The 27870-nt window shown below is 46.4% G+C and overlaps 1 protein-coding gene across 1 annotated transcript in view; it reads right to left on the minus strand.

Moving 5' to 3' along the window:
* The window catches only part of LOC123742415 (dolichyl-diphosphooligosaccharide--protein glycosyltransferase subunit TUSC3), a 129789-nt gene that overhangs the window by 44917 nt on the left and 57002 nt on the right, over window positions 1-27870 (minus strand). Inside the window, exons 2-6 of the mRNA XM_045716436.2 lie at window positions 20459-20628; window positions 17430-17547; window positions 13493-13633; window positions 11445-11585; window positions 9974-10063 (exon numbers count right to left, since the gene is read on the minus strand). Of these exons, the coding sequence (XP_045572392.1) occupies window positions 9974-10063; window positions 11445-11585; window positions 13493-13633; window positions 17430-17547; window positions 20459-20628 (660 nt within the window). The remainder of the gene's footprint in view (window positions 1-9973; window positions 10064-11444; window positions 11586-13492; window positions 13634-17429; window positions 17548-20458; window positions 20629-27870) is intronic.

A 27870-nucleotide genomic window follows, 5' to 3' on the forward strand; every position in this document is an offset into this window, starting at 1 on the left:
CAGCCATTTTGGCTCAATCTAATGCCACAGTTTACATTTAAGTCATTTAGCAGACGCTCTTATCCAGAGCGACTTACAAATTAAGTTCCTGGATACGAAAGTCCACTTCTAGGAATTGGTGCTCTTGAATGGCAGTTGGAGATCTCCTTTTGACCCAAGGGAGAACGACTGCCCCCTCTCATTGAAGCCACGGAAGTTCAAGGCTGACCGCAGTTTTGAAGGAATTGTTAGCAGAAAACAGGCCCCCCATTATAGTGAATGGAAAATGGTGATCTTTCTGGTCAATCTTCCTGTAAATAAACATGTTTTTAGAAGGCATTCATGGTACCTCTAATTGGTTCTAATATACCAGATGTATGTCCTGGTATATTTTAAAAGAGCACATAGAAGAAGTTAGAAGGATAACTGACTTACTAAATGGTAGCCTGCAGTACCCTGGGTGGCCTTCCACTGGAGTTCCTCAATGAGAGAGGGCAGCACTGAGCTAGCCTGCAGTACCCTGGGTGGCCTTCAACTGGAGTTCCTCAATGAGAGGGGGCAGCACTGAGCTAGGCTGCAACGTAACTTCCTGGAGTATCTCAAACTGCTCATAGACTAACAAATGGACTTTGTTTAGTCACCAACATCTCTCATTATCCGGGATCCTCAAGAGCAGTTCTTGGGCTCCGAGCAGATACAATTTAATCTAGTTTTGTCCTGTTTGGTTCCCATTCATCAATTGATAAATTCTTTCAATATACTCATCCAGGATTGGGCCATTTTTTATAATGTTATTATCCTGTCTGGTAGCCAACTGCCTGCAGCCAAAAATACAAATAAAAAAATGACTGTGGGCAGAGAGAGCTGTACGGATACAGACCAGCCTGGTTTGTGGTGTACCTTTCTGTTCACATAGAAAGAGAGATAGATAGATGTTAAGAGAGAGATGGTAAGAGAGAGACAGAGGGAGAGAGAGAGAATAGGAGAGAGAGCGAGAGATAGATGGTAAAAGAGAGAGAGAGAACCTACCCACTTCTGGGAAAATTGGACAATTCTAAACAAACAACACAGAGTCATCTATCCAAAACGGAGATGTATGTATAAACCACTTCTCTAATCTTTTTGGCTCTATAACAAAGAACGAACAGCAAAAACATATACATGATCAAATACAAATCTTAGAATCAACTATTAAAGACTACCAGAACCTACAGGATTCTACAATTACATTGAATGAACTATAGGAAAAAATACAAACCCTCCAACCCAAAAAGACCTGTGGTTGATGGTATCCTCAATGAAATGATCAAATATACAGACCACAAATTCCAATTGGCTATACTTAAACTCTTTAACATCATCCTTAGCTCTGGCATCTTCCCCAATACAACACTGTATATAGACATAATGACATTTGACATGTCTTTATTATTTTGGAACTTTGTAGTGTAATGTTTACTGTCATTTTTGTATTGTTTATTTCACTTTTGTTTATTTTTCTATTTCACTTGCTTTGGCAATGTAAACATACACTTCCCATGCCAATAAAGCCCTTAAATTGAAATTGGATTGAGAGAGAGGAGGTAAAAGAAAGAGGGGGGAGGTGAGAGAAAGAGAGGGGGGAGGTGAGAGAAAGAGAGGGGGGAGGTGAGAGAAACAGAGGGGGGAGGTGAGAGAAACAGAGGTGGGAGGTGAGAGAAAGAGGGGGGAGATGAGAGAAAGAGGGGGGAGATGAGAGAAAGGGAGGGGGAGGTGAGAGAAAGGGAGGGGGAGGTGAGAGAAAGAGAGGGGGAGGTGAGAGAAAGAGGGGGGGAGATGAGAGAAAGGGAGGGGGGGTGAGAGAAAGGGAGGGGGAGGTGAGAGAAAGAGAGGGGGAGGTGAGAGAAAGAGGGGGAGGTGAGAGAAAGAGAGGGGGGAGGTGAGAGAAAGAGAGGGGGGAGGTGAGAGAAAGAGAGGGGGAGGTGAGAGAAAGAGAGGGGGAGGTGAGAGAAAGAGGGGGAGGTGAGAGAAAAAGAGGATGATGTGAGAGAAAGAGGGGGAGGTGAGAGAAAGGGAGGGGGGATGTGAGAGAAAGAGGGGGAGGTGAGAGAAAGAGGGGGGAGGTGAGAGAAAGAGAGGGGGAGGTGAGAAAGAGCGAGAGGTAAGAGAGAGAGAGAAGGGGGGATAGTAAGAGAGGGAAACAGAAAAGCAGACAGGATGGTAAGAGGTCTATTTGTGGGTTATCTGTGTGGAATGTGAATGGGCTTCTCTCTTTCTCTCCTCTCACTCTCTCTCTCTCTCTCTCTTCTCTCTGTGTCCTCAAACAGCTCCAGTCGCCCATGAGCTTTTCTGCACAGTCTGAACCGACTGGCCAACCGCATCGGTCGCTTTTATTACCCAAACAACCCTGGTCTCTCTCCCTCTCATTCTCTCTCTCTCTCCAAAGGGTTTTGAGCCCGGCCAGAGATGAAGGGAGAGGGTGATAAGGGAGAGAAGAGTGGATGGGCCAGATGAAGGAGGGAGGAGAGAAGAGACAGAGGGGGAAGAGAATGCAGAAAGGACATCCAGTAGTCTGTCAACAGGATCATTTCATGCAAATGTAGCTTTTATTTTGGAAATCAAGGCACCGTTTTTTCTCTCCACTAAATGTCTTTCTCTCTGTTTTCTTAATTTCACACTCCAATGCACAACTAGAAATGATGACCGGGAAATCTTTCTGGAAAAACACCCTGTAGTTTTCGAGCACTGTTTTTAGTTTTTGGTTGCCTTTCGACAACAATAATATTTTCCCAGTAAATAAGCACAGTAACAACAACCGATGCTTAGGGGTTGGATGGAACATATCTGTGTGAAATAGCTTCCCTTTGTAGTCTGAAAAATCTGTTGGAACTAAACTGCTCCAGACACTGATAAACACACACACACACACACACACACACTTTTGTTCTTCTATGCTCGTGGGGACCTACAATTGATTTCCATTCAAAATCCTATTTTCCCTAACCCCTAAACCTAACACTAAACCTAACACCTGTCAGGATCTAAATCAACCTATTAAAACTCACGGACGCTTAATAAAGCTCAAACCAAGTTTATTCACCCATTGGGTCAATACAGCTGAGTAAGACAAAAGACATTCACACAAGCACTGATATTTAACCCTTTCTCCTATGCCGAGGTTCCTCCTACACATCTAAACAGCCAATGCATCTCTGTTGCTAGAGCGAACGATATCTGTTCTTCCTCACTTCATCTGACCTGACCTCTGCCCCAAAGTGCTCGCTCCTCCCCAACTCACGGCTGTCATGTTGACTTGTACCAGACTGTCTTTTCAAGTCCCATAGCATCCCTAATGGCTAACATATCCGGACAGAATGTAAACGTTATACATTCCCCACTCTCTCTCAGTGACATGAATAAGTATATTTCATATTCTCAGAACCCAACACACCTTAACCCTAATTGCAACCTTAACCCTAAACCTAACACATGAGCTTAAAATAGCCTTTGTCCTCATGGGGACATGGTAAATTTCCCCACGAGGGAGAATTTTCCTTATATATGTGACTCGTTTCAGGAAACTAGGTGTACGTCGCACGTCACTACTTCACAGGAGCAGTATTTCAACGTAAATATTTATTTTTTATCAAAATGTGCTTTTTGGCCAGAAATGCCTTCTGGAACATGTGAACTTTCATGTGCCTTAATATCAAACTTGTATTCCATCCATAAATACGAATCAAATTGTTAAATTACAAGCCTAGTTGGTATAGCCACGGAAAAAGTCAGAAACCTTCCCACTAGCCATGATTGGCTGAGATAATGGACGGGCTGGACATGCCAGGAGATGAGTTTGGATTGGTCAGCCATGTAGCATGCTTCTGTCTAACATGAGCTGGTCAGTATGTGTTGACAGTCCTTTCTACCACACCATTTTTGAAAGATATAACTTTAGCCATTGAGAACTAGAAACATTTTGCTACTTTTCTCAACATTGATGCCCTGAATTTAGCAGGCGCTATCAACAGATCAGTAGGAGTGATGGGCTACTTTCTGCACACGCCACGGTCAATGTGAACCGAGTGACTTGACACAACGCTGGCCAAACAAGATGTAGCTACAAACAAAATGTTAAATGGTTCCAAATCTGCCCTGAAGCGTTCATCCATGTATACGGGTAAGAGTCTAGCGACATTTTCCAGATATACGTTTCTAATTTTGTCAGGAAGTCATTTTTATTGCAAGTTAAAGTATACTGTTAGTTAGCTAGCAAACGTTAGCTGGCTGGCTCGCTAGCTAATGTTACGTGTATGATCTGCGTAATATTATTTGAATCAGAAATCAATTTGCATTGCTAGTTATAGCCTAACGTTAGCTAGTTAACCTGTTGGGGGTAGGGGGCAGTATTGACACGGTCGGATAAAAAACGTACCCGATTTAATCTGGTTACTACTCCTGCCCAGTAACTAGAATATGCATATAATTATTGGCTTTGGATAGAAAACACCCTAAAGTTTCTAAAACTGTTTGAATGGTGTCTGTGAGTATAACAGAACTCATATGTCAGGCAAAAACCTGAGAAGATTCCTTACAGGAAGTGGCCTGTCTGACAAGTTGTTGTTCATCTTGGCTCTTTTTATTGAAGACTGAGGATCTTTGCTGTAACGTGACACTTCATACGGCTCCCATAGGCTCTCAGAGACCGGGAAAAAGCTGAATGATATCGAGGCAGCCCCAGGCTGAAACACATTTACGCTTTTGGCAAGTGGCCGATCAGAGGACAATGGGCTTAGGCGCGTGCACGAGTCGACCCCGTGCATTATTTTCTTTCCTCTTTTTACCTAAACGCAGATTCCCGGTCGGAATATTATCGCTTTTTTACGAGAAAAATGGCATAAAAATGGATTTTAAACAGCGGTTGACATGCTTCGAAGTACGGTAATGGAATATTTAGAATTTTTTTGTCACGAAATGCGCCATGCTCGTCACCCTTATTTACCCTTTCGGATAGTGTCTTGAACGCACGAACAAAACGCCGCCATTTGGATATAACAATGGATTATTTGGGACCAAACCAACATTTGTTATTGAAGTAGAAGTCCTGGGAGTGCATTCTGACGAAGAACACCAAAGGTAATCAAACTTTTCTAATAGTAAATCTGACTTTGGTGAGTGCTAAACTTGCTGGGTGTCTAAATAGCTAGCCCTGTGATGCCGGGCTATCTACTGAGAATATTGCAAAATGTGCTTTCACCGAAAAGCTATTTTAAAATCGGACATATCGAGTGCATAGAGGAGTTCTGTATCTATAATTCTTAAAATAATTGTTATGCTTTTTGTGAACGTTTATCGTGAGTAATTTAGTAAATTTTTAGTAAATTCACCGGAAGTTTGCGGGGGGTATGCTAGTTCTGAACGTCACATGCTAATGTAAAAAGCTATTTTTTGATATAAATATGAACTTGATTGAACAAAACATGCATGTATTGTATAACATAATGTCCTAGGTGTGTCATCTGATGAAGATCATCAAAGGTTCTGGGTTTTTGTGACATTATATGCTAGCTTCAAAAATGGGTGTCTGATTATTTCTGGCTGGGTACTCTGCTGACATAATCTAATGTTTTGCTTTCGTTGTAAAGCCTTTTTGAAATCAGACAGTGTGGTTAGATTAACGAGAGTCTTGTCTTTAAAATGGTGTAAAATAGTCATATGTTTGAGAAATTGAAGTAATAGCATTTCTAAGGTATTTGAATAACGCGCCACAGGATTCCACTGGCTGTTACGTAGGTGGGACGATTTCGTCCCGCCGGCCCTAGAGAAGTTAACATTGAAACTAGTTTGTTAGCTTTAACTACCTGCAGATTCATACTACAGCTATGACAATGTTTGTATTGATTGGTAGTAGTATTAGTTGGGGTTATGCCGGTTCATTGTTTAGCTAGCTAGCTACATGTCTAAACAAAAGACTCCACTTCACCAGATGATTACATGACCCATGAAGTTAGCCAGGTGTGTCTCGGGGTGATTACAGCCATCGGTTGTATTTCATGAACATGTGTACATATCTAGACAATAGTGACCCGTCCACTAGATGTGGCTGGAGGGAGGTTATAGCATTTCCTTCACATGACCCATCAATACTGTGTACTGTTTACACCTTCTGTATCCTGTGCATATGACAAATAAACATAGATTTTATTTGATATAGCGTGTGTTTACCACATGGCCGCACATGTGAATCCTTAAAGAGATGGGTGGGGCTAAAGCTTAAGAGGGTGTGAACGATGCTGAATGGGGCGTAGACTAAGAAGAGCTCACCACTAGGTGTACCAGAACATTCAAGGGTCATTTTCTCAAAAGTGAGGTTACAAGTTTATCAACTTTCAAAGCAGAAATACTTTCCCATTGTCCCTCAACTGTATTGTATGATATACCATTTTCTAGTCTCTACTTTTATCCAATGTAAAAAAACACCATTTCAAATTTTGCTTACTAATACCAAATCGAGGCGGTTGGTCACATTTTACTATCCTTGTGGGGACTTTGGGGAATATAGGTCCCCACAAGGACAGAAGAACCAACCCACCACAGCCTCTCTCACTCTGTTCACACCCCACAAATGAGACATAATGTGTCGTTTAACAATTTATAACCCATTAGTAATTATCTCTTCCTCTTAATTGTCATTCCACAATGCTCCTTTCATTCTGATTTGTCTGTCTGTCTGTCTGTCTGTCTGTCTGTCTGTCTGTCTGTCTGTCTGTCTGTCTGTCTGTCTGTCTGTCTGTCTGTCTGTCTGTCTGTCTGTCTGTCTGTCTGTCTGTCTGTCTGTCTGTCTGTCTGTCTGAAAACCGACTCTTCAAGAGGAGAAGCTATTTTTCTTCTAATCCTCTAACTGTGTGTCAAGCGCTATCTCACTTTCTCAGAAAACCTGTCCATCTCTTAATGTGCCATTCCAATGTTACATCCATCTATTCTACCACCTAATGCTATATTGCTTTTCTGACTGTTGGGAGAAACAGATATTATACTGCATTTATATCTATTTATGCTTATAGATGGTTTAGAACTAACATATCAAACTGGATCTAAAAAGTCACTGCTGATGAGTGAGTCCATCTTGAACAAAATGTTTTTACTTGTCCCTGTCTGTCTGTGTGTGTGTCTGTGTGTCCGTGTGGGAGTGCGTGTGTGTCCGAGTGCCTGTCATGGCCTTCTCTCCCCCCCATAAACTGTATTTCCTAGCTGAGTCTCCTCGTAATCGTCCAGACGGAACACGTCGACATACAACCGTCTGAGTGTCTGGGACACAGCAACCCTGACGTGTCTCTGGACTGACATAAAGCCACTGTGACTGCTCCCAGATGGCCGCTCACACACCCACCCACACATATAGAATTACACCCACGCTGAAGCCTGCACGCGCACACACACACACAAAATTATAGCTCCAGGTGGGGTCTCTGTCTTTTACGACCCCCCATCCCCTCCGTCCCCAGAAACCCTTCTCCAGGGTGTGGCTTAGAGCACCATAGATGGCTTTAACTTCTCTAGGGTAGGGGGCAGTATTTTGACGTCCGGATGAAAGCCGTGCCCAAATTAAACTGCCTGCTACTCAGGCTCAGAAGGTAGGATATGCATATTATTAGTAGATTTGGATAGAAAACACTCTGAAGTTTCTAAAACTGTTTGAATGATGTCTGTGAGTATAACAGAACTCATGGTAGGCAAAAACCCGAGAAAAATCCAACCAGGAAGTGAGGTTTATAGTTTTTTCAAGTGATTGCCTATACAGTATACAGTGACTTAGGGTTCATTTTGCACTTCCTAAGGGTTCCACTAGATGTCAACAGTCTTTAGAACGTTGTTTCATGCCTCTACTGTGAATATGGCGTGAACAAGAGGGCCTGGAAGTTGATGAGTGAGGAAATTACATGAGCTCAGAGGCGTGCGCTCTCGTGAGTGTGAGCTGTGTTCCTTTTCTTTTCTGAAGACATTGGAATTGTCCGGTTGGAATATTACTGAAGATTTATGTTAAAAACATCCTAAAGATTGATGCTATACATCGTTTGACATATTTCTACGAACGTAAATAGAACTGTTTTTGACTTTTCGTCGTGACATTTTTGCACGCTTACTGCATTTGGAGTAGTGGACTGAACGCGCGAACAAAAAAGAAGGTATTTGGACATAAATGATGGACTTTATCGAACAAAACAAACATTTATTGTGGACCTGGGATTCCTGGGAGTACATTCTGATGAAAATCATCAAAGGTAAGTGAATATTTATAATATTATTTCTGAGTTTTATTGACTCCACAAAATGGCGGGTTTGGTTTCGTGTCTGAACGCTGTACTCAAATTATTGCAAAGTGTGCTTTCGCTGTAAAGTTTTTTTGAAATATGACACAGCGGTTGCATTAAGGAGAAGTGTATCTATAAATCTTTGAATTACAGTTTCATATTTTATCAACGTTTATGATGAGTATTTCTGTAAATTGATGTGCTCATTCACCGGAGGTTTTGGGAGGCAAAACATTTCTGAACATTACACGCCAATGTAAAATGGGGATTTTGGATATAAATATGAACTTAATCGAGCAAAACATACATGTATTGTGTAACATGAAGTCCTATGAGTGCCATCTGATGAAGATCATCAAAGGTTAGTGATTAATTTTAGCTGTATTTCTGTTTTTTTGTGACGCCTCTCCTTGCTTGGAAAATGGCTGTGTGGTTTTTCTTGTCAAGGTGATGTCCTAACATAATCTAATGTTATGCTATCGCCATAAAGCCTTTTTGAAATCGGACAATGTGGTTGGATTAACGAGAAGTGTATCTTTAAAATGGGATATAATAGTTGTATGTTTGAGAAATTTGAATTATGAGATTTTTGTTCTTTTGAATTTGGCGCCCTGCTATTTCACTGGCTGTTGAATAGTGTGTCCCGCAGGTGGGACAGTCACGTCCCACATACCCCAGAGAGGTTAACACTGATCTGAGACCCGTATTGACGAGAGCACTACAGACTGGAGATCAAGAGTAGGAGCAATAGATCAGACATAACAACCTTGTGGTTACCACCTGTCTGATAGTGCTTATGGTATAGGGATTTATTTACATTTCTCCATCTATGACACGTGTGTGTGTGCATGCGTGCGTGCGTGCGTGCGTGCGACTCATTCTGACCAAGTCTCAACACTTTTTGCTACAGTTGAACAGCGTTAGCGATTTCACCACAGTGTGAAAGCCTATTATCCTCTTCGTTATAGTGGTGCTAATTAAAAAGACTGTGGCTAATTCAATGACTGTACAGGGTTACGGTTTCATAGAGTGGTCAGGTCTGATACTCAGAAAGTTCCAACTTGAATTCACACATGGAGCTCAATGAGAGACGTCTCTGTCCCGTTTTTCACTGGGGAAAACAAGTCAGCGTTTCCCATCGCTTCATTTCTAGACGTGGCGACATATACAGGAGAGGGGAGGGAACAGCCTCAGTTCTTCAGAGCATGAACCCCCTTTCACCCTCAGAACGGCCTCAGTTCTTCAGAGCACGAACCCCCTTTCACCCTCAGAACGGCCTATGTTCTTCAGAGCATGAACCCCCTTTCACCCTCAGAACGGCCTCAGTTCTTCAGAGCATGAACCCCCTTTCACCCTCAGAACGGCCTCAGTTCTTCAGAGCATGAACCCCCTTTCACCCTCAGAACAGCCTCAGTTCTTCAGAGCATGAATCCCCTTTCACCCTCAGAACGGCCTCAGTTCTTCAGAGCATGGACTCTACAAGGTGTTGAACGCGTTCCACAGGGATGCTGGGCCATGTTGACTCCAATGCTTCCCACCGTATTTAACAGGTGACATCAATAAGGGATCATAGCTTTCACCTGGTCAGTCTATGTCATGGAAACAGCAGGTGTTCCTAATGTTTTGTCCACTCAGTGTATATAGCCCCAGAAAAACAGGAATCAGGATGTAGAGGTGGAGGTGGATGTAGAGGTGGACAGACTCACCACTTGGCCGTTCTGGGGGTTCTTGTGTGCGTAAGGTGGACCGCGGATGTGGTTCCACATCTGGCCTGATGTCATGGCAAACACCACACACTGAGGAGAGAGGGAGAGAGGAAGAGAGAGAGAGAAGGGGAGAGAGGGAGAGAGAGGGATGGGGAGAGAGGGAGAGGGAGAGTGAGGGGGAGAGAGAAAGAGGGAGGGAGGGAGGGAGGGAGGGAGGGAGGGAGAGTGAGGGAGACAGACAGACAGACAGACAGACAGACAGACAGACAGACAGACAGACAGACAGACAGACAGACAGACAGACAGACAGACAGACAGACAGACAGACAGACAGAAACAAAGAGAAGTTTAAAAGTTACAGAAGCTACAGGTAGAAATTACTATACACTCATCAACACTCCTGCTGCTATTCCTTCACAGTCACACACAGAGACAGAGAAAGAGACAGCAGAGAGAGAGAGAGAGAGAGAGAGAGAGAGAGAGAGAGAGAAGACAGAAGTAGAGACAGAGAGAGGCTGCACACCCGCATCGATCCATCTCGCCACGCCAACAGAGCAGAGGAGAGGTAAACACCACATTGAACCTGACCTCCGTGACTTGCCCGCTGCTCCCCTTACGATCAATACTCTCTGTGGCTTCCTCAGCCTTTTCCCTGTCTCTTAACATACGGGATAACAACCCTCTCTGTCAACACATAGGACACTGGTCCACTCTGCCTCGTACTGCCCTCACTATCAATAAGAGCATTGCTGCTGATGAAGACGGACCAGCATGCTGGATCATGCTCACTGATTGTAGTTTACAAAAAACTGAAGAAATGCAGAATTTACATTATATTGTTTCACATACAGATGTAGGACCTTAATTTGAGCCTGTTTGAATTATTTAGTGGACTATAATTAATGGACATTTTTGTAGGGGTTGAAACATTTTTCATGAGGGAAATCAAGTCTGATATTTCAAAGTGGAAATTACAAACTTCAGAAGCCTTTTTAAACCTCAAATACACTACAAGTTTTACACTTCCTGCAACAGGGTGATCAGATGAAGATCCTGAGACCTGTATGGACCTTATAGACTGCCTTATAGACTATATATAAATAACTATGGTATTGCACCACCCCTAGGTGGTCAGAACGTGTGGTGTAGGCAGCTTCATCAATAGCTTGTTAACGTAAGTGTTCTAACAAACCATTATGTGGAACACTTAGGAAAGACAGTATCACGCTGTGAGAAGCGTTCATAGGAACATTCTGCTTACCTACTTCAGGGATGTTGTGCTCTCACCAGTCCATTGTGTGTGTGAATGTGTGTGCCTGTCTGCATATGCATACATGTTGGTATGTGTGTGTGATTGAGCTGATGTGTGTGTGTGTGTGTGTGTGTGTGTGTGTGTGTGTGTGTGTGTGTGTGTGTGTGTGTGTGTGTGTGTGTGTGTGTGTGTGTGTGTGTGTGTGTGCTCCTCTCTCACCAGTGCGGCCATGGCCCAGCCAGTCTTGTTGTAGATGAACTCCAGGTTGTTCCTGCGGAGGTAGAGCAGCCCTCCTACCAGGGACACCAGCAGGGCCAGGGCTATGGTGCCAGAGTAGTTAGGGGGGCGGAACACACGGATCTGGAGGAGGAGAGGAGGGGGAGGGAAGGAGAGGAGGAGGGAGGGCGGGAGGGAGACCCAGTGAAAGGAGGTGAGGTAGAGGGAGGGAGGGAGGCCCAGTGAAAGGAGGTGAGGTAGAGGGAGGGAGGGAGGCCCAGTGAAAGGAGGTGAGGTAGAGGGAGGGAGGGAGACAAAGTGAAAGGAGGTGAGGTAGAGGGAGGGAGGGAGACCCAGTGAAAGGAGGTGAGGTAGAGGGAGGGAGGGAGACCCAGTGAAAGGAGGTGAGGTAGAGGGAGGGAGGGAGGGAGGGAGACCCAGTGAAAGGAGGTGAGGTAGAGGGAGGGAGGGAGGGAGACCCAGTGAAAGGAGGTGAGGTAGAGGGAGGGAGACCCAGTGAAAGGAGGTGAGGTAGAGGGAGGGAGGGAGGCCCAGTGAAAGGAGGTGAGGTAGAGGGAGGGAGGGAGACCCAGTGAAAGGAGGTGAGGTAGAGGGAGGGAGGGAGACCCAGTGAAAGGAGGTGAGGTAGAGGGAGGGAGACGGTTAGTTTTCGTCTGATCAAAGAAAACTATTTTAGAATGATATAGCTCAGTACAATGTCATTTCACCTAGTTGAATAACACAAGGGTTCATGTCAGTGAGATGTTATTTGGGTACAGTGGGGCATTAGGCTACAATAGAGGCATATCAAGTATAATAATATGATATTACTGGGGAATAGCATATCCACAGTAATGAAAAGATACGTCACATTCCCATTCAAACAAAGAGATGTACATGTGGAGCGATAGTAGGCCAGGGTTGTATACTGTTGAAAAACTTTTTGGAAACGGAAAACGATAATGAGCATTTCATATTGGACAAGTTCAGGTTTCAGTCCGTTTTTTCCTTCAGTTTGAACACAACCCAGATCTTCTTGTTGGTCGATCGCCGGCCTTGCCTTCTAATGCTATTGGATTAGCTCAAATAAAGGGAACCACATACCCCATAATTCAGACTGCTTGTGGACTGAGTGTTTGTGCGTGTTAGAGCATTGGGCCAGTAACCGAAAGGTTGCTCGTTCGAATACCCGAGCCGACAAGGTGAAAAATCTGTCGATGTGCCCTTGAGCAAGGCACTTAACCCTAATATGCTCCAGGAGCGTTGCACCACAATGGCTGACCCTGTAAAACAACACATTTCACTGTACCTATCCAGTGTATGTGACAATGAAACATTACAAAGTGTCCCAGTCACATTCTGTCCACTGTCAACCGCCGTTTTTCAAATCCGCAGGACGACGGAGAATCCAAAGGATTAATGGACGACTGGTGGAGATGTCGCCCCGTAATGGAGGACGGTGGCTTTTAAAAAAGGAGCTCCTCTGAGTCTTAATGGACGCCATGGAACTAATAAAGGATAACAGTTTCTAATCTCATTGGAATTCTCAGAGAGCAGTGGGCCATATAGTAAGCACTGGATACCACAGCCATTAGCTGGTCATTGTGTTTTTGTGATCTTGTCCTTCTTGCATCTCTATGATGGATCTGAAACTGATGATGCCATCTCTGACGCAGCTATAAAAAGGATAACCTTTGGTATTCTATTCATGTTTGGCACAGAGTTGGCTGCAAATATTATATCTGATATGTTTTTGTGATGCTTGTCTGTTTTGTGACAGGTAAATAGTTGTGTGCACTTTGTAAAAGCTTTAAAAGGTGATAGGCAGGCCTGGGTTTAAAGAGTATTTGTTGTCTTTCAAATATGTTGAGCGTTCAATTGAGCCTGCTAAATTGTTGGTATTTGCACCTTTGGGACGATTCCATTAGCGCCATTGCTCCAGGCAAGCCCGATCAGGCGCAGCTGACAGAAAACAGATACTATTTGAACCCGGGTCTTGTGTCACCTGTACAATCATCACAGGTGTATTATGGTAAAGGGGGAATTCTCACCTGTACGTCAGTGCGGTCTGCGATCCACTTGGCCAGCTGCTCCGAGGCAAAGCCGATCCGCTGGAGGTCAAAGGTGTCTGCCCTCTTAGGCTTTCCCTTAGCTGGGAAGTGCATGAAGGTAGGGGCTGAGTTCATATTCAGCTGGAGAGAGACAGAGAGAGAGAGAGAGAGAGAAAGGGAGCGAGAGAGAGGGACAAGGGAGAGGGACGGAGGGAGAAGGACAAGGGAGACAGAGGGAGAAAGAAAAAGAGAAAGAGAGAGAGGAAAGGATTGGTGATAGATACAGTAGGTAGGAGAGAGAGAGAGACAGATACAGTAGGTAGGAGAGAGAGAGAGAGAGAGACAGATACAGTAGGTAGGAGAGAGAGAGAGAGAGATACAGATACAGTAGGGAGGAGGAGAGAGAGAGGGAGGGACAGATACAGTAGGGAGGAGGAGAGAGAGAGGGAGAGACAGATACAGTAGGGAGGAGGAGAGAGAGAGAGAGGGAGGGACAGATACAGTAGGGAAGAGGAGAGAGAGAGAGAGAGAGAGAGGGAGGGACAGATACAGTAGGGAGGAGAGAGAGAGAGGGAGGGACAGATACAGTAGGGAGGAGAGAGAGAGAGGGAGGGACAGATACAGTAGGGAGGAGGAGAGAGAGAGAGAGGGAGGGAAAGATACAGTAGGGAGGAGGAGAGAGAGAGAGAGGGAGGGACAGATACAGTAGTGAGGAGGAGAGAGAGAGAGAGGGAGGGACAGATACAGTAGGGAGGAGGAGAGAGAGAGAGAGGGAGGGAAAGATACAGTAGGGAGGAGGAGAGAGAGAGGGAGGGACAGATACAGTAGGGAGGAGGAGAGAGAGAGAGAGGGAGGGACAATACAGTAGGGAGGAGGAGAGAGAGAGAGAGGGAGAGACAGATACAGTGGGGAGGAGGAGAGAGAGAGGGAGGGACAGATACAGTAGGGAGGAGGAGAGAGAGAGGGAGGGACAGATACAGTGGGGAGGAGGAGATAGAGAGAGGGAGGGACAATACAGTAGGGAGGAGGAGAGAGAGAGAGAGGGAGGGAAAGATACAGTAGGGAGGAGGAGAGAGAGAGAGAGGGAGAGACAGATACAGTGGGGAGGAGGAGAGAGAGAGGGAGGGACAGATACAGTAGGGAGGAGGAGAGAGAGAGGGAGGGACAGATACAGTGGGGAGGAGGAGATAGAGAGAGGGAGGGACAATACAGTAGGGAGGAGGAGAGAGAGAGAGAGGGAGGGAAAGATACAGTAGGGAGGAGGAGAGAGAGAGAGAGGGAGGGACAATACAGTAGGGAGGAGGAGAGAGAGAGAGAGGGAGGGAAAGATACAGTAGGGAGGAGGAGAGAGAGAGAGAGGGAGGGACAGATACAGTAGGGAGGAGGAGAGAGAGAGAGAGGGAGGACAGATACAGTAGGGAGGAGGAGAGAGAGAGAGAGGGAGAGACAGATACAGTAGGGAGGAGGAGGAGAGAGAGAGGGAGGGACAGATACAGTAGTGAGGAGGAGAGAGAGAGAGGGAGGGACAGATACAGTAGGGAGGAGGAGAGAGAGAGAGAGGGAGGGACAGATACAGTAGGGAGGAGGAGAGAGAGAGAGGGAGGGACAGATACAGTAGTGAGGAGGAGAGAGAGAGAGAGGGAGGGACAGATACAGTAGGGAAGAGGAGAGAGAGAGAGAGGGAGGGACAGATACAGTAGGGAGGAGGAGAGAGAGAGAGGGAGGGACAGATACAGTAGTGAGGAGGAGAGAGAGAGAGAGGGAGGGACAGATACAGTAGGGAAGAGGAGAGAGAGAGAGAGGGAGGGACAGATACAGTAGGGAGGAGGAGAGAGAGAGAGAGAGAGGGACAGATACAGTAGGGAGGAGGAGAGAGAGAGAGAGGGAGAGAGAGAGAGGGACATAGGTGGAAAAGGCAGAGAGAGAATCAAGAGAAGTGGTGAGAACCCCAATTACATGATGTGTGCAGATATACCACTGCCCATACAAAAACATCCCCTATACACCGTTCACTTTCCCCAGTGGTGTTATGATGTGACTGGCCATGAGGCCACCTACCCAGGGAGGGAGGGAGGAGCACGGGGCAGGGAACTCACTGGTGGCACTAACATACACCTAATTACTAGCCTCTCCCTCTGCACAGGCTGGCCATTAGGCCTAATGAATGGATAGGCATGCACACTGTGTAGTTATTATGCTAGGTGTCTGCCTCCTCCCTCTCTTTCAACAGTAATCTCTCTCTCTCCCGCTCAACGATATTCCCCTCTCCCTCTCTTTCAATTGTTTCTCTCTTTCTCTCAATCTGTATCTGTCTTTCCCGATTCTGTCTTTAAAATGAACCTCTTTCCCTCTTAGATATATCTCTATCTACTTGTGTCAATACCTCTCCACTGAGTGATTCTCGGTCTCTCTCTTTCCACTTGGTTTACCTTCCAAACCCCTCTTCCCGCAATTCATATCAACTAAAAAGTCAGTCTCCTCCCCCCTCCAAACTCACAGAGAACAAAGTGAGGATCATTACAGAGGTTATTTCTCTTAATTGCATGAAAGGAGCGCACCGCTTCCTCCCTGGAGCGTAGAGGTGATTCGCCCATTAGGAGTACTACATTAGCACTCTCTCCATTAGAACAAAAGAAAAGCTAGACAAAGTGATCTGCATTTAATTACATGTCCTTTTAATCTTAGAGGCCCGTAATCGCATAATTGCTCGAGTGGAGAGTGTGAGGCGTACCTCAGGGGTGAGTATTTAACCCAGATTAATTGCTCATTGGCTATGGTAATGTGCGATTGGAAGCTTCACATCTGTTTATTGTCATGCAAACGACTGTTAGTGATAAGAAACCAAAGTTCTATTATGGGTTTCTCTGGTGCTGAGTTGCTATGGCGATGTGGAATATGTTATTTATGTGTTGGGGCAGGTTGTTTTCCGACTGTATCGAAGTCTGCACTGAGTGACACAGCAGGCGGTGATGTACTGTAAGAAACTCAGGTGCCCGGTGACATGCACACACATACGCCCACACGGGCTTCGCCCACGGCCCACCTATGGATGCACCCTGGGAAAATAATGACAACCCCAGGGAAAGAGGTTGGTTGTGCAGAACCGACTCTTATCAATCTCCCACACTGGTGTTTATCTAGCTGTCAGCCTGCAGTGAGTGCACGACAGTGGCTACTATGGCCAATATACCACGGCTAAGGGCTGTTCTTAAGCACGACACAACGCGGAGTGCCTGGACACAGCCGTTAGCTGTGGTATATTGGCTATATACCACAAACCCCCGAGGTGCCTTACTGCTATTATAAACTGTTTACAAATGTAATTAGTACAGTAATACCCGTGATATACGGTCTGATATACTACCGCTTTCGGCCAATCAGACTTCAGGGCTGGACAAACTCAGTTTATAATATGGATGATACATTCAGAGTACTGTATGCAGAGTGTGCATGGACTGAGTCATGAGTACAGTATGTGGGTTGGATAAGAGAGCTCATCTACATACATCAAGAGTATACATCCATTGCAAGGTACATGAGCATTTGTGTAAGCGAGTACTTCGCTAAATGTCATCCGACATGATCGTATATATAATTGACAATCAGAGGCACGTCCAAAACAATGTTCAGCTGATGTGAAACCCCAATCTCTCTCCCTAAGTGGCCTGAGCCGCCGGACGACGAACCCCCGCTGGTAAATAAAACCATGCAGAGAGCCTGTCAGCCACCTCTGATTTATTTACCTTATTTCAATGATTCATCTCTCCTTTAAAACTTCACCTGCGTGCTAATTAGCATGCTGTGTCTCCGCGCCGAGGCTGACAGGCAACTATGAACATGGAAATGAGGGCTTTGGGGATGGAGGGAGCGAGCGGGGGAACGTAGAGGGGGACTGATGGAGGGAGGGGGGCTGGGGGGGGTAGATCCAGACGGTTACCTGCTGAAAGACGTCCGCCCCCTCATCATAGTCCACCACGGTGAAGAAGAGTTTGTTAGAGAAAGCTGAGGAGTAGCGCCAGGAGTTAGCCAGCACCTGGTACTCCTCGTTAGCTTGTCTGTTAAAAAGACAGGGGGAGAGAGAGAGAGAGAAAAAGAGGAAGAGAAAAGGGAGAAAAAAAGAGGGAGAGAAATGAGAGAAAATAGAGAGGGGGAACGGGAGAGAAAATAGAGTTGAAAAGAGGAGAGGAAGACAGAGGAGCAGAGGCGAAGGCAAAAGGGAAATTGAACAAGAGAGGGAGCAAACGAGAGGGAGAGAAAGAGAGAAGAAGAAACAGATGAGTAAATGCTGGTGATGATCATGGCCACGTTGGCTTGAGGAGGCAGTTGGAAGAGACGAGAGAGAGAGAGAGAGAGACTCATGCCACATGTTCCTCCCCAGAGAGAAGGATAATGACGCCATGCCGTGAAAACGAGTGTCTGAGAAGAACGTCGCTACAGCTCTAATTACTGCTGCTCTATCCCGTCCTGGACAGACGAGGATAACATCACGACAAACCACCATCTCTCTACCCATCGCTTTCCTTTTAACTCTGGCGATGCTGCCACTTCTTATGCCCGTCGCAGTTCCCCTACACTGGCATGACAGGGGAAACGATAAGCAAAAAAACCAAACGTGCCAATTAGTGGGGAAATTTTGCAAATTGAGTCGTCGCCACTCCACCTGTCACGGGTAAATACAGACAGTGGTGGACCCGCCAGGTCTGTCACAGTGGCGGCTAAAAAAATGAAAATGAATGTACAGAAAACTTCTTTATATAATGTGACGTAATAGAGTTGAAGGTAGGGTTACAAAATTCCTGAAGTGTGCGATAAATTCCCTGGTTTTCCAGAGATCCTTGGAGGATTCTGGATTTCCTGCTTATTCCCTCCTGTTTCCGGGAATTCTGCAAGCGGGATACCTGAAAAACCAGGGAGTGTATCGAAAGTTCCAGGAATATTGCAACCCTAGTTAAAAGTACACTTAAAACTAGTGGAAAGAGAGTTTGGGCCTGTGGAAGTCTTGAAGCTTCATGGCACACATTTAGAGCTCTCAAATAACCCCATAAAAGTATGTTTACTCCAGATGGCTTCGTAAAGTCGCAGCGCCAACGTCTGGTGACAACTTTAATGTCCTCTGACAACTTTAATGTCCTCTGCCACACGTTACAATGCATGAATTAACAAACGGGACAACAAAAAAGCATGAATAAAGCAAGTAACAAAACACTCGTTTCTGTTGGGAATTAAACACAAGTGCCATAAATTGCATGTCGACTTGCATCAATGTTGCATTGCCTTCATGTACTATTCATGGTCCTACATAAGTGATATGGTTTGTAGTGTTCCGCGCTCTGCGGTGCTCCACGTATAGTGTGTCTCTTCAGAGAGCATTGTGATTGGTTGCTCTTTTGGTGATAAAAGTCTGTAAACAATTAGCAGCTTTCCGTCCAGTGCACTTTAAATGGTACCGTCATTGGAGAGAGGGAGAGAGAGAGCATGAGGAACTGAGATGGAGAGAAGGAAACAAACAAAGAGAGAGTGGTATAGAAAAGAGAACGAGAAGAATGAAAGAAAGAGTGATGGATGGCAGTGCGAGGACCCCCGGGCGATTAGCAGTCCCTCCCAGTGCCCGTCTGTGCTTTTGGGGGGGGGGGTCACAACCCAAAATGTGTCTTGTGCGCCCGCTGACTAGCGACGCGATGGTATCGTTTATGGAAATGGTCCGTCCCAATTGCGAAGCAGAGAGAGCTGGCGCGTGACATTAACTAATGCGCTTCGGAGTGACATCCTCAAATTGAAAGGAAACCTTGTTTCCTTGTTAAGATGAATCATTTTAATATAAATGGATAAATAAATGCATACGTCGAGGTTGGCCCTGCCGTCGTCGAGAGCCGGAAGAGAGGGCGAGAGAAAAACCAAAAACAAGAGGAACAGAGAGAGAGAGATAAATAATTAAGTGATTTGAGTCGACAGCAGATGATTAAAAAAGCATTATGGGTCACGGGCAACAGAGAGGATGATGGGAGTGGGAAAGGTCAGTGTGGATTAAATTAACTTCCTCTATTTCCGTAATACACATGATTATTCCCTGGTTGGCGTCATCTTTATTCAATGAAGCGAACGGCTGGGTTCTCCGTGTGAAGGCTCCTTGAGGAGAGAAACTGGGCCCCAAAACGGAGATCTAGACTTAACACACTGGCTGTTATGTAGAGTAGATCACTGTCTGGAGGTCATCACCAGAGGTCAACAGGTCATGTTGACTGTCGTCTATTTCAATGCCAAAAATAGATCTAGACTGAACAGACTTGCAGGTTGATGGACCATCACCGGAGGTCAAAAGGACATGATGACTTTAGCCTATGTCCTTGTCTTTATTAAACCCCCCCGAATCCCCAAACGTAGATCTAGACTGAATAGACTGACTGTTCTGTAGAGTTGTTGATGGGTCATCACTAGAGGTCAAATGGTCATTATACTTTTCTTTATTCTGTTTTGTCTCTTTCATCAACTGTATGATTGATTTGTATTATCTTGTATTGGCTGATTGGGCCGAGGTGGGAAAGTCCAGTCCTGAAGGGCTGCTGTGTGTGCATCATTTTGTTCCAAAATAATCAAATAAATCTCTGTTTTATTGTCACACAAACCAGATAGGTGCAGTGAAGTGTGTTGTTTTACAGGGTCAGCCATAGAAGTGCAGCGCCCCTGGATCAAACTATCATCAACATGTCATTCACCTTGTCGGCTCGGATATTCTAACCAGCCATCTTTGGGTTACAGGCACAAACCTCTGACCGCTAGGCTACCTGCTGCATACCTGATTCAAATAAACAGCTCATCCTGATCTTCAAATCAAATCACTATTTACTTCAAGTGTATTTCACCAGGTCTCAACACACTGGGCTGGAGCAAAAACCTGCAAAAACTGTACACGGTGCTGTGTAGTATAGCGCCTCCTGTCTGTGGTCGCGGAGCGGAGGGGTTCCATACCTGCAGACGGAGCACTGCCTCTGCGGCTGCAGCGCGGTGAACATCACGATGACCGAGTAGTTCCGGGGCGGGGCCTTGACGAACCTCCGGAACTTATCGCCGTTCATCCGGATCACGGAACGCCTGGAGCTCCACTCCATCATCTGTTCCACCTTCTCCACCAACATGTTCTGGAAAACCAGGGAAACCAGGGATGGAGAGGGAGGACGAGAGGAGGGAGGAAGGAGGACGAGAGGAGGGAGGAAGACGGAAAGGGAAAAGGAGGGAAGAAGAGTGAAAGGGAAGGGAAAAGGAGGGGAGGAAGGAGGAAGAGTGAAAGGGAAGGGAAAAGGAGGGGAGGAAGAGTGAAAGGGAAGGGAAAAGGAGGGGAGGAAGAGTGAAAGGGAAGGGAAAAGGAGGGGAGGAAGAGTGAAAGGGAAGGGAAAAGGAAGGGAGGAAGAGTGAAAGGGAAGGGAAAAGGAGGGGAGGAAGAGTGAAAGGGAAGGGAAAAGGAGGGGAGGAAGAGTGAAAGGGAAGGGAAAAGGAGGGAAGGAAGGAGGAAGAGTGAAAGGGAAGGGAAAAGGAGGGGAGGAAGGAGGAAGAGTGAAAGGGAAGGGAAAAGGAGGGGAGGAAGAGTGAAAGGGAAGGGAAAAGGAGGGGAGGAAGAGTGAAAGGGAAGGGAAAAGGAGGGGAGGAAGAGTGAAAGGGAAGGGAAAAGGAAGGGAGGAAGAGTGAAAGGGAAGGGAAAAGGAGGGGAGGAAGAGTGAAAGGGAAGGGAAAAGGAGGGAAGGAAGGAGGAAGAGTGAAAGGGAAGGGAAAAGGAGGGGAGGAAGAGTGAAAGGGAAGGGAAAAGGAGGGAAGGAAGGAGGAAGAGTGAAAGGGAAGGGAAAAGGAGGGGAGGAAGAGTGAAAGGGAAGGGAAAAGGAGGGAGGAAGGAGGAAGAGTGAAAGGGAAGGGAAAAGGAGGGAAGGAAGGAGGAAGAGTGAAAGGGAAGTGAAAAGGAGGGGAGGAAGAGTGAAAGGGAAGGGAAAAGGAGGGGAGGAAGAGTGAAAGGGAAGGGAAAAGGAGGGAAGGAAGGAGGAAGAGTGAAAGGGAACGGGAAAGGAGGGAGGAAGAGTGAAAGGGAAGGGAAAACAGGAGAAACCATTATGACCAGGTATTAAACTAGGTGTCAACCAGGAAATAATTGGTGTTTTCTGGAATGAATGAGTCACACACACACACACACACACACACACACACACACACACACACACACACACACACACACACACACACACACACACACACACACACACACACACACACACACACACACACACACACACGAATCTCAAGAGGGGGTGCTATCAAACGTTATGAATTTTTTGTTGTTGTTGAACATCTACACGTTCAAGGGTATGCCTACACAAAAGGGTATGCCTACACAAAAGGGTATGCCTACACAAAAGGGTATGCCTACACAAAAGGGTATGCCTACACAAAAGGGCATTGTGGTAGAAGTCGAAAACGTTGATAAACTATTTCGCGGCCTGCCTCTCATTTGAAGTTTTATTCATGTGCACTGAATACGAGCTCTGAACAGAAGCATCGTAACTAACAACTTAGGCTAGTGTTAAGAGTCAAGAAACTCATCGGAAAAGTCGAAAAAAAAACATTGAATAACTCGTGGCACCGCTCTCGTTCGAAGTCTCATTCACTCCGCTCACAACGGCCAGCAACTCAAGGCCAAACAGTTACAAATTCACACGGGGAGATTACAGCTGCTTTCTTTTTCAACACTTCTCTTCAGAGTTATGTAGCAATAGACTTTCTGCTGTCGCCATGACAACAGCCAGCCAATGTCCTGCACCGCTAACTGGATAGTTACTGTATAATGCAGAGGGACAGTATTGAACTGTCCAACGTGTCCAGAAGACTTCCTGACAGGTATAACGGTAGGGTATCAGTGAGACATGGCAGCTCTCAGCAACTGCTCGGCAGAAGTTTGAACCAGATTGATATCACTGGTGTCTAGACAAGAGGTGCTCTTCAACCAGACTCTGTAAACAGGCCTAATACTTAACCTCCTGGTCTCTTATGAGTGTGTGTGTGTGTGTGTGTGTGTGTGTGTGTGTGTGTGTGTCTGGGTCACGTGTCCATGTCCCACCGCATGTCTGTAATGGCACCTTCAATTATAGCATCAATGTTGCTGAAAGACATCTTTCTCTCCCCCCTCTCCTCTTTCTCCCCCCTCTCCTCGTTTAATCTGTATGTCCACCTCTCTCTTTCTCCTATCCTTCTTTACATCTGTCATCCTCTCTCGCTCTCTCCTTCTTTACTCTGTCTCTCCTCCTCTGTCTCACTCTCTCCTAACCATCTTTACTCTGTTCTCTCTCTCTCTCTCTCTCTCTCTCTCTCTCTCTCTCTCTCTCTCTCTCTCTCTCTCTCTCTCTCTCTCTCTCTCTCTCTCTCTCTCTCTCTCTCTCTCTCTCTCTCTCTCTCTCTCTCTCTCTCTCTCTCTCTCTACTCTGTCTTTCTCTCTCTCTTTACTCTGTCTCTCTCCCTCTTTACTCTGTCTCTCTCTCTCCCTCTTTACTCTGTCGCTCTCTCTCTTACTCTGTCTCTCTCTCCCTCTTTACTCTGTCTCTCTCTCTCTTTACTCTGTCTCTCTCTTTACTCTCTCTCTCTCTCTCTCTCCCTCCCTCTTTACTCTGTCTTTCTTTCTCTCTCTCTCCCTCTTTACTCTGTCTCTCTCTCTCTCTCTCTCTCTCTTTACTCTGTCTCTCTCTCTCTCTTTACTCTGTCTCTCTCTCTCTCTCTCTCTACTCTGTCTTTCTCTCTCTCTTTACTCTGTCTCTCTCCCTCTTTACTCTGTCTCTCTCTCTCCCTCTTTACTCTGTCGCTCTCTCTTTACTCTGTCTCTCTCTCCCTCTTTACTCTGTCTCTCTCTCTCCTTTACTCTGTCTCTCTCTTTACTCTCTCTCTCTCTCTCTCCCTCCCTCTTTACTCTGTCTTCTCTTCTCTCTCTCTCTCCCTCTTTTACTCTGTCTCTCTCTCTCTCTCTCTCTCTCTTTACTCTGTCTCTCTCTCTCTCTCTTTACTCTGTCTCTCTCGCTCTCTCTTTACTCTGTCTCTCCTCCTCTCTCTCCGTCTTTACTCTGTCTCTCTCTCTCTTTACTCTGTCTCTCTCTCTCTCTCATTACTCTGTCTGTCTCTCTCTTTACTCTGTCTCTCTCTCCCTCTTTACTCTGTCTCTCTCTCTCTTTACTCTGTCTCTCTCTCCTCTTACTCTCTCTCTCTCTCTCTCCTCTCTTTACTCTGTCTTCTTCTCTCTCTCTCCCTCTTTACTCTGTCTCTCTCTCTCTCTCTCTTCTCTCTCCCTCTCTCTCTCTCTCTTCTTTACTCTCTCCTCCTCTCTCTCTCTCCTCCTCTCTCTCCTTCTTTACTCTGTCTCTCTCTCTCTCTTTACTCTGTCTCTCTCTCTCTCTTACTGTCTCTCTCTCTCTCTCTCTTTACTCTGTCTCTCTCTCTCCCTCTTTACTCTCGCTCTCTCTCTCCCTCTTTACTCTGTCTCTCTCTCCCTCTTTACTCTGTCTCTCTCTCTCTCTCTCTTTACTCCTGTCTCTCCCTCCTCTCTCTCCGTCTTTACTCTGTCTCTGCTCCTCTCTATCTCTTCCTCTCCCCCCTCTCTCTCGTCCCCCTCTCCTTCTTTACTCTCTCCTCCTCTCTCTCTCCTCTCCCTCCCTCCCTCTCCTTCTTTACTCTGTCTCTCTCCTCTCTCTTTACTCTGTCTCTCTCCCTCTTTACTGTCTCTCCTCCTCTCTCTCTCTCTCTTTACTCTGTCTCTCCTCCTCTCTCTCTCCCTCTTTACTCTGTCTCTCCTCCTCTCTCTCTCTCCCTCCCCTCCCTCTCCTTCTTTACTCTGTCTCTCTCTCTCTCTTTACTCTGTCTCCTCTCCCTCTTTACTCTGTCTCTCTCTCTCTCTTTACTCTGTCTCTCTCTCTCTCTTTACTCTGTCTCTCTCTCTCTCTTTACTCTGTCTCTCTCCCCTCTCTTTACTCTGTCTCTCTCCCTCTTTACTCTGTCTCTCCTCCTCTCTCTCTCTCTTTACTCTGTCTCTCCTCCTCTCTCTCCGTCTTTACTATGTCTCTCCTCCTCTCTCTCCGTCTTTACTCTGTCTCTGCTCCTCTCTATCTCTTCCTCTCCCCCCCTCTCTCTCCCCCTCTCCTTCTTTACTCTCTCCTCCTCTCTCTCTCTCCCTCCCTCCCTCTCCTTCTTTACTCTGTCTCTCTCTCTCTCTTTACTCTGTCTCTCTCCCTCTTTACTCTGTCTCTCCTCCTCTCTCTCTCTCCCTTCCTCTCCTTCTTTACTCTGTATCTCCTCCTCTCCCCCCTCTCTTTCTTTACTCTGTATCTCCTCCTCTCTCCCCCCTCTCCTTCTTTACTCTGTCTCTCTTCCTCTCTCTCCCTTCCTTCTTTACTCTCTCTCTTCCTCTCTCTCTCTCCCCCTCTCCTTCTTTACTCTGTCTCTCTTCCTCTCTCCCCTCTCCTTCTTTACTCTGTCTCTCTCTCTCGCTCTCTCCCTCTTTACTCTGTCTCTCTCTCCCTCTTTACTCTGTCTCTCTCTCTCTCTCCCTCTTTACTCTGTCTCTCTCTCTCCCTCTTTACTCTGTCTCTCTCCCTCTTTACTCTGTCTCTCTCTCTCCCTCTTTACTCTGTCTCTCTCCCTCTTTACTCTGTCTCTCTCCCTCTTTACTCTGTCTCTCTCTCTCCCTCTTTACTCTGTCTCTCTCTCTCCCTCTTTACTCTGTCTCTCTCTCTCCCTCTTTACTCTCTCTCTCTCTTTCTCGCTCTCTCCCTCTTTACTCTGTCTTTCTCTCTCTCTCTCTCTTTACTCTGTCTCTCTCTCTCTCTCTTTACTCTGTCTCTCTCTCTCTCTCTTTACTCTGTCTCTCCTCCTCTCTCTCTTTACTCTGTCTCTCCTCCTCTCTCTCCGTCTTTACTCTGTCTCTCTCTCTCTCTCTTTACTCTGTCTCTCTCTCTCTCTTTACTCTGTCTCTCTCTCTCTCTCTTTACTCTGTCTCTCTCCCTCTTTACTCTGTCTCTCTCTCTCTCTCTTTACTCTGTCTCTCCTCCTCTCTCTCCGTCTTTACTCCGTCTCTGCTCCTCTCTATCGCTTCCTCTCCCCCCCTCTCTCTCCCCCTCTCCTTCTTTACTCTCTCCTCCTCTCTCTCTCTCCTCCCTCCCTCTCCTTCTTTACTCTGTCTCTCTCTCTCTTTTTACTCTGTCTCTCTCCCTCTTTACTCTGTCTCTCCTCCTCTCTCTCTCTCTGTCTTTACTCTGTCTCTCCTCCTCTCTCTCCCTCTTTACTCTGTCTCTCCTCCTCTCTCTCTCTCCCTCCCTCCCTCTCCTTCTTTACTCTGTCTCTCTCTCTCTCTTTACTCTCTCCCTCTTTACTCTGTCTCTCCTCCTCTCTCTCTCTGTCTTTACTCTGTCTCTCCTCCTCTCTCTCCCTCTTTACTCTGTCTCTCCTCCTCTCTCTCTCTCTTTACTCTGTCTCTCCTCCTCTCTCTCCGTCTTTACTCTGTCTCTGCTCCTCTCTATCTCTTCCTCTCCCCCCTCTCTCTCCCCCTCTCCTTCTTTACTCTCTCCTCCTCTCTCTCTCTCTCTCCCTTCCTCTCCTTCTTTACTCTGTCTCTCTTCCTCTCTCCCCTCTCCTTCTTTACTCTGTCTCTCTTCCTCTCTCCCCTCTCCTTCTTTACTCTGTCTCTCTTCCTCTCTCCCCTCTCCTTCTTTACTCTGTCTCTCTTCCTCTCTCTCCCCCCTCTCCTTCTTTACTCTGTCTCTCTTCCTCTCTCTCCCCCCTCTCCTTCTTTACTCTGTCTCTCTTCCTCTCTCCCCTCTCCTTCTTTACTCTGTCTCTCTTCCTCTCTCCCCTCTCCTTCTTTACTCTGTATCTCCTCCTCTCTCCCCCCTCTCCTTCTTTACTCTGTCTCTCTTCCTCTCTCTCCCTTCCTTCTTTACTCTCTCTCTTACTCTCTCTCTCTCCCCCTCTCCTTCTTTACTCTGTCTCTCTTCCTCTCTCCCCTCTCCTTCTTTACTCTGTCTCTCTTCCTCTCCTTCTCTACTCTGTCTCTCCTCCTCTCTCCCCTCTCCTTCTTTACTCTGTCTCTCTTCCTCTCTCCCCTCTCCTTCTTTACTCTGTCTCTCTTCCTCTCTCCCCTCTCCTTCTTTACTCTGTCTCTCTTCCTCTCTCTCCCCCCTCTCCTTCTTTACTCTGTCTCTCTTCCTCTCTCTCCCCCCTCTCCTTCTTTACTCTGTCTCTCTTCCTCTCTCCCCTCTCCTTCTTTACTCTGTCTCTCTTCCTCTCTCCCCTCTCCTTCTTTACTCTGTATCTCCTCCTCTCTCCCCCCTCTCCTTCTTTACTCTGTCTCTCTTCCTCTCTCTCCCTTCCTTCTTTACTCTCTCTCTTACTCTCTCTCTCTCCCCCTCTCCTTCTTTACTCTGTCTCTCTTCCTCTCTCCCCTCTCCTTCTTTACTCTGTCTCTCTTCCTCTCCTTCTCTACTCTGTCTCTCCTCCTCTCTCTCTCCCCTCTCCGACCTTTACTCTGTCTCTCTCTCCCTCTTTACTCTGTCTCTCTCTCTCTCTCTCTTCACTCTGTCTCTCCTCCTCTCTCTCCGTCTTTACTCTGTCTCTGCTCCTCTCTATCTCTTCCTCTCCCCCCCTCTCTCTCCCCCTCTCCTTCTTTACTCTCTCCTCCTCTCTCTCTCTCCCTCCCTCCCTCTCCTTCTTTACTCTGTCTCTCTCTCTCTCTTTACTCTGTCTCTCTCCCTCTTTACTGTCTCTCCTCCTCTCTCTCCCTCTTTACTCTGTCTCTCTCTCTCTCTCTCTCTTCACTCTGTCTCTCCTCCTCTCTCTCCGTCTTTACTCTGTCTCTGCTCCTCTCTATCTCTTCCTCTCCCCCCCTCTCTCTCCCCCTCTCCTTCTTTACTCTCTCCTCCTCTCTCTCTCTCCCTCCCTCCCTCTCCTTCTTTACTCTGTCTCTCTCTCTCTCTTTACTCTGTCTCTCTCCCTCTTTACTGTCTCTCCTCCTCTCTCTCCCTCTTTACTCTGTCTCTCTCTCTCCCTCTTTACTCTGTCTCTCTCTCTCCCTCTTTACTCTGTCTCTCTCTCTCCCTCTTTACTCTGTCTCTCTCTCTTTCTCGCTCTCTCCCTCTTTACTCTGTCTTTCTCTCTCTCTCTCTCTCTCTTTACTCTGTCTCTCTCTCTCTCTCTTTACTCTGTCTCTCTCTCTCTCTCTTTACTCTGTCTCTCCTCCTCTCTCTCTTTACTCTGTCTCTCCTCCTCTCTCTCCGTCTTTACTCTGTCTCTCTCTCTCTCTCTTTACTCTGTCTCTCTCTCTCTCTCTTTACTCTGTCTCTCTCTCTCTCTCTTTACTCTGTCTCTCTCCC

This window comes from Salmo salar, chromosome 04, assembly GCF_965601325.2.
Source record: "Salmo salar chromosome 04, fSalSal1, whole genome shotgun sequence".
In the NCBI taxonomy this organism is placed as follows: Eukaryota; Metazoa; Chordata; class Actinopteri; order Salmoniformes; family Salmonidae; genus Salmo; species Salmo salar.